General features: G+C 46.0%; 1 protein-coding gene across 1 annotated transcript in view; it reads left to right on the forward strand.

Moving 5' to 3' along the window:
* LOC121707565 (kinesin heavy chain-like) overlaps positions 1–6,829 on the forward strand; it is a 21,159-nt gene extending 14,330 nt beyond the window's left edge. The window contains exons 2-10 of the mRNA XM_042090217.1: positions 486–573; positions 2,522–2,595; positions 2,698–2,802; positions 3,185–3,233; positions 3,973–4,028; positions 4,486–4,577; positions 5,751–5,859; positions 6,266–6,358; positions 6,669–6,829. Coding sequence (XP_041946151.1) covers positions 486–573; positions 2,522–2,595; positions 2,698–2,802; positions 3,185–3,233; positions 3,973–4,028; positions 4,486–4,577; positions 5,751–5,859; positions 6,266–6,358; positions 6,669–6,821 — 819 coding nt within the window. The 3' untranslated portion in view covers positions 6,822–6,829. The remainder of the gene's footprint in view (positions 1–485; positions 574–2,521; positions 2,596–2,697; positions 2,803–3,184; positions 3,234–3,972; positions 4,029–4,485; positions 4,578–5,750; positions 5,860–6,265; positions 6,359–6,668) is intronic.
* The last annotated feature ends 345 nt before the right edge of the window (positions 6,830–7,174 follow it).

Below are 7,174 nucleotides of genomic sequence, written 5' to 3' on the forward strand. Positions count from 1 at the left end.
ACACACACACACACACACACACACACACACACACACACACACACACACACACACACACACACACACACAGTTTGTCAGAGGTCTGAAAGGTATGGAGTAGAATAGTTGTGCATTGTGTGTTATAGGCAGTGCTGTGTTGTCAGTACTGTGTGTACTATTGGTCAGTCGTGCTCAGAGTCTGTTGTGCACTCTCTGTTTTGCTTTGTCTTTAGTTTTTATTTCTTATGGTCATTATGCTCCAGTTTTGCATTGATGCGTAATCCATTTGGACATGTCTGTTACTGATGATGAATACTGTCTCTAAATACTGTCCCAGGCAAACACATGCACATTCACGATGATCCACTCAACTGACCACATTTGAGATGGAGAGAGGGCGAGAGAGACATTGTCATCTACAGTACGTCCACAGCTGCCCAAAGGGAACATAGTGGGCTGTGGGATAATAGTCTGTTTTGCGTGTTTTGTGTTTTGCTCCTGTCCAGGGCAAGTCCTACGTGTTTGACCGCGTGTTTCCCACCAACACCACTCAGGAGCAGGTGTACAACACCTGTGCCAAGCAGATCGTTAAAGGTACGTCCCAGTGGCTTGTCCAAATGTCTTACTGATGCCCTTTTGTACAGATCTCTCTTTTATAGAGACGAGATGAAATAAACAAAGTGTCCTGTGTTATTATTATTCCAGTTAGCCACAGGGCCCTGCATAAGCATTTTTAATATTTAACGTCTTTGCACGAGACGCTGCAGTACAGTCCTGGGGTTCAGATGAGGACACTGAGATGTTGTTGCAAAAACTGCAATCTTGAGCTGAAATACAGTACAAGTCCAGTCCAGAGTTGTTAAGAAGACGAGTGAAATTCATCTTTATCAGCATCGTCTGTGCTTGACTCATCAGATAAATGAGAGCTTGTGGATGGTCCGCCTCTGTTTATCTGTATTTATTCCTCCCTCTGCCTCTCCCTCCCTCTCTCCCTCCCTCTCTCCCTCCCTCCCTCTCTCATGGATCCATGATAAACATTCAACATGCAAATATTCACAGAAAAACAAAATTATGCAGTCTTACCTTATTTCTTTGCTCTCCCTCCCTCTCTTTCTCACCCTCTTTCTCTCTCTCTCTCTCTTTCATCTCTCATTCTTTCCCTCAGTCTACCTCTTAATCCCTTTTACTTAATTGCTGCCTGTTTTTCTCACATTTTCCTTTATTCTTTTGCTCTCATCTGTGAATGGAATTTCTTTGATTGATTAGCAATAGCGTTGTTGTGTTCCTCTCTCTCTTTCTCTCTCTCTCTCTATCTGAGAGGACAGCACGTCGTCTTAATTGAGTCAGCTTTGATCATCTGACCCAGTAACAGACGAGGTCGCAGAAACAGACAGACAGAGAGAGACGAGGGGGAGAGTGATAAAAAGAGAACAAGACACCGAGAAAGAGCTACGAGCAAATATAAAACAGACGAAGAGAAGGAGTGACTATAAAGAGAGAGAGAGAGAGAGAGAGAGAGAGAGAGAGAGAGAGAAACAGGAATGAAAATCAGGCCAGGCAGTGCTGGTGGTGGGAAGTTAAGACTCAGAGAGCTGGAGTTGAAGGCGCGGAGTTGAGGAGGTCCAGTGCTGGCTGGAGGCTGCAGATAAAGCGGACGGGCTCACGGCCGGCGCGCCGCTCCGATTGTGGACGCTCTTATCGGCTGCTCCTCATTTCCACTCCTCCTCGCCGCTTTCTGCCGGCTGACAGGCTCATTTAGCCGCGGCTGCCGCGCTCCCCGGTGTCAGCCTACGCAACCTCAGATGCACTCGCTAGCGCTGCAGGGAGCACGTTTCATTACAGGTTTAGGACTGGATTAACTAGACATATTGAAAGCTCTTGAGTCTGATAGCTATATACAAACTTTTAGTGGTGAAAATACTGAATAAGTGACTCAGTATTAGTATAGTATTTAACCTTCAGGAAGTCTGTAGGTGCCCCTTATATTAATGACATGAAAAGTCTAACCTGTCAAATGTCTATTAATGAGAATGAGAATGTGAAATGAGAATATTGTTTGGTCCGTGAGTTTGACACCATAGACTGAGGATTTGAAATCCTTCCAAAGTTGAAATTTGGGCCCTATATGGTTCAATGCACTGGGTAATGCATTAAAACTTGTCACAAATCGAAGCTTGTCATATGGAGCTTGGAGGTGAAAGTGAACGTCCATTTCCTATTCGGTTGTTAAGTCCTTTTCATCAAAAATGTTAGTTAAGTCTTTTTCATCAAAAATCGTTTAGGCCTACTAACACAGCCGCGAAAAATAGGATTTTATTAGGTTGGGGCAACAAGTGAGTATAGGATGACAATTTTCTTAAAGGCCACTCTGAATAGCGGACAAAATAGTTTATTTTTTGCTGTCTATGGAGGAAAACGAGCAGCTCTGGAAGCTGTGGGACCCAGAAACAGATGTATTATCCCATTATTGCATCATCACTTAATACATGTAAACAAATTGCTCCCTTTGAGTAATGCTGCAACTTGTCTGCATTTTCTGTAGATGTGCTGGGAGGATACAATGGTACCATCTTTGCTTATGGCCAGACCTCCTCTGGAAAAACCCACACCATGGAGGTATGGAGATGAAGCATAATCTCTCATCTAAGGATCCTGTGTTTGCTCTCATAAAACAGTGTCTGTTTTATAAATTGCCATTTTTGTTTCACCTTGCCACAGGGTAAACTGCATGACCGCCAGAACATGGGCATCATCCCCAGGATTGCTGAAGACATCTTCAACCACATCTGCACCATGGATGAAAACCTGGAGTTCCTCCTCAAGGTAGGCCGGCGCTATAGTAAAGGGAAATCAGTGCATCAAGGAGGCCCCATTACTTACACAAAGTCAACAAAGAAAAACAGTCTGTTCTAGAGGGCGATGAGAGTAGTCATGGTAACCAAATGCAAAAGAATAATTTTAGCCAATGATGTTGTTGTCACAAACCAAACAAAACATTTATTTATAGTGTTTCACTGTCTAGACAGCTTTTAGCTATTATTTAGCTTTTAGCTATTATTTAATGTCTTAATGAAAAAAAAAGTACCCACCTACTCGAATCCGTGCAGAAGTCTTTTTTATTATTTGCAAGCCTTTCCAGTCAGCTTATTTCTCTCTCTATCTAATTCTGTACTTTTCCCTCTCTGCCTTGCCTCTCGTTTGTCAGGTTTCCTACTTTGAAATCTACATGGACAAAATCCATGACCTGCTGGATGGTGAGAATGCTGCCATGCTTTTTTATCTTGTAAAAGGCTTAGGGGATGTTTGCTTTAGCCTGTCTGAACGGTGCAGGTAGAAGCTATCTCATTATGGATGGGCTAACATGACATAATGAAGCCTCTCATCTGTACGCCCGCGCCCACCATGATGTGAGTTAGCTAGCCGACACAAAGCGGCCAGGAGAAAGCAATGCGATAAGCTCAGGGAAAATCACATTCACTGGGGGACAAATGCAGCTGGGGCTCAGTGTGTGAAGTCACTGAATGTACAACAGATTTGTGTGTGTGTGTGTGTGTGCGTGCGCATGTGTGTGTGTTCATGAGTGCACACATATTTGCATTAGGTGGGGACAAAGAGGCCCTTACACCAGCTTTCCCAGTAGAAAACGACTGGACATGTCATTTCCTGTGAAAGACCAGGCATGTTTATTTATTCCCCATCATCCCCGAGCTGAGGTGATGTGATGGCCTGGCTCGCGCTCCATCAGATGTTGAGCGTCTCAGTATGAGTCTGCCCTGAGTGAGCGCCCCCTTCAGCACTCCAGGCTGTCATTGGGATAACTGGCGTCTCCCATGGGGAGTGCGGCCCCTGCTAGTGATGAGTGCGCCTTCTTGGACTCTCTCTCTCTCTCTCTCTCTCTCTCTCTCTCTCTCTCTGTCTCATGCGTCAGTCTAATGGTCTCATTCCTTCACATTGTCGACCTGTGTTTGTTTTCCGCCTCCTCTCTGCTCGCAGTGACTAAAACCAACCTGGCCGCCCATGAGGACAAGAACAGGGTCCCCTACGTGAAGGTAAATGAGTCAGTGGACTGTTTTTCTAGTGTGTGTGTGTGTGTGTGTGTGTGCCAAAAGCAATCATCACAGCCTGTGTGTTATTTTTATACTCATTTCACATCAGATGGCAGAGCCAAGTCATAAGCAGTGTCCCTGTACTTCGGGGAGATTGATCACTTGTTACTAGTGAAATCTAACGTTTATAGAATACTACAGTGTGACATTGTATTTTAGGATATTGCTCCATTAAAATAGCATTGTTAGCACAGCAATAACTCGTTGCCTTTGGGCAATACTCAGTGAACCAGACCAGAGGTCATTATTCAGAGGTAATTGCTTGAGAAATACCTCTGTTGACCTGTCAGATGATTACACCACAAATCATACATCATAATGCATATCTCTCTCTTCATGTGCGTTATTCTCTGGTCGTAGCCCCTGACTGACAGTTGCGTGGTTCTTCTGTGTGTCTGAGGGTTGCACCGAGCGCTTCGTCTCCAGCCCAGAGGAGGTGATGGACGTCATCGACGAGGGCAAAGCTGCCCGTCACGTGGCCGTCACTAGTGAGTTCTACTAAGGCCTCAGGCTGTGGCCAGGCTGCCATCTCTCTGGCTCTCACAATAGGGGACATCTTCCTCCCACGCAGCATATAGCATCTCGCCCTCCCACGCAGCATATAGCATCTCGCTCTCCCACGCAGCATATAGCATCTCTATCCCACGCAGCATATAGCATCTCTCCCTCCCATGCAGCATATAGCATCTCTCCCTCCCACGCAGCATATAGCATCTCTATCCCACGCAGCATATAGCATCTCTAGCCCACGCAGCACATAGCATCTCTCCCTCCCACGCAGCATATAGCATCTCTATTCCACGCAGCATATAGCATCTCTATCCCATGTAGCAGCATATAGCATCTCTATCCCACGCAGCACATAGCATCTCTGTTCCACACAGCATATAGCATCTCTATCCCATGTAGCAGCATATAGCATCTCCCTCCCACGCAGCATATAGCATCTCTATCCCACGCAGCATATAGCATCTCTATCCCATGTAGCAGCATATAGCATCTCTATCCCACGCAGCACATAGCATCTCTGTTCCACACAGCATATAGCATCTCTATCCCATGTAGCAGCATATAGCATCTCTATCCCACACAGCATATAGCATCTCTAGCCCACGCAGCATATAGCATCTCTGTTCCACGCAGCATATAGCATCTCTAGCCCACGCAGCATATAGCATCTCTATCCCACGCAGCATATAGCATCTCTCCCTCCCATGCAGCATATAGCATCTCTATCCCACGCAGCATATAGCATCTCTGATGCAAACACGTTACTTAGAGGATGGTAGGCAGACCGTGCCCGATGGACGTGGACTACTGGCGGAGGTGGCTGGAGGGGAGGTGGAGGGGACGTCAAAGTCGGCGTACTGAGAAGCAGAAGCAGTGTTTAGGTGGAACATATTTAAAGACCCCACTGAATTCCTATAGGCTAGCGCTGATTGAATGAGTGAATGATCACATTGCAGGGCTTTCCTGAAAAGTAGGCAAAGCTAAGATTGGCTCCATGTAAGCATGGGAGGAGTAAAGGCTACACTACGAGTCTTCCTAGTAGAACTTTCGCTGAAGCTATTATTTCTCTCTCTCTCTTTCTCTCTCTTTCTCATTTATCACTCTCTCTCTCTCTTTCTCTCTCTCTCTCTCTCTCTCTCTCTTTCTCTCTCTCAGCTCCTGCAGTCACAGCATCTTCCTGATCAACATCAAGCAGGAGCATGTGGAGACGGAGCAGAAGCTCTGTGGCAAACTCTACCTGCTGGACCTGGCTGGCAGTGAGAACGCAAGATGATGTGCTGCTGTAATCTTTTTGTCTGTGTTTTGTGTGTGTGTGTGTGTGTGTGTGTGTGTGTGTGTGTGTGTGTGTTTGTGTGTCTGTCTGTGTGTGTACACGTGTTGGTGTGCTTGTGTGTGCGTGTGTTTGTGTGTGTCTGTGGGTGTGTCTGTCCGTGTGTGCACATGTTTGTGTGTGTGTGTGTGTGTGTGTGTGTGTGTGTGTGGGCGTGCATGTGTGGGTGGATTTTGTTTGTTTATGTTCATGCATGTCTGGGCTGCTAAACCCGAGGATAAGTGAAGTGTGCTGTGGGTAGTAACGAGTGAGGAGGGAGAGGGTGATGTTCCGGAGCGAGGGATGAGAGAGGAGAAGTGAGTGAAAGTGAAGACGCCAGCTCTCTGTCCTCCTCTTCTAGGTCAGCAAGACTGGTGCAGAGGGAGCTGTCCTGGATGAGGCTAAAAACATCAACAAATTTCTGTCCGCTCTCGGCAACGTGATCTCTGTGACGGTGAGCAAGCACAGACACACACACACACACATACACACACACACACACACACACACACACACACACACACACACACACACACATATACACACTTTTGCAGACAGTTGCAGACAGACATTCTGTATTTTTGGCAAGGCTGTCTCTATTGTAACATACATTTTGAACCGCATCTGTCTTTCTCTCTCTCTCTCTCTTTCTCTCTCTCTCTCTCTCTCATGGTCTCTTTCTATCTCTCATGCTCTCTCTCACTCTCTCTCTCTCTCTCTCTGGTTTATCTTTCTGTCTATTCTCCCCCTCTGTGTTCCTACAGAAAACTCATGTGCCGTACCGTGACAGCAAGATGACGCGTATCCTGCAGGACTCTCTGGGCGGTAACTGCCGCACCACCATGTTCGTCTGCTGCTCCCCCTCAAGCTACAACGATGCCGAGACCAAATCCACCCTGATGTTTGGCCAACGGTGAGAACCCCATTCAGATGTCTGATCCTCTTCCATGTTGCCTAGTCATCACACAGGATGTAGGATACTTACTGTTTTTTCTTGCCCCACATTTCGCTGCTTTGGATTATTTCAAAAATACAAGTTTTTTTTTAATTTTGTAAAAATTAATGGGTTTGGAGATACAAGGTTTCCACCCGACAGCAGAGATTTGTTGCATTACCTTGGGTAAACTAAAGTTGTGTTAGTTTTGGTTTTGGTGCACTGATATAACCTTTGTAGACTCTGTTTAGCTACCTGTATCATTATTCTGGGATGATTTCATGTGGTCCTGTGGTCCTGAAGTGACCCCTAGTTATGTGGTCTTCTCACTCTGCC

Source organism: Alosa sapidissima, chromosome 4 (genome assembly GCF_018492685.1).
Source record: "Alosa sapidissima isolate fAloSap1 chromosome 4, fAloSap1.pri, whole genome shotgun sequence".
Lineage (NCBI taxonomy): Eukaryota > Metazoa > Chordata > Actinopteri > Clupeiformes > Clupeidae > Alosa > Alosa sapidissima.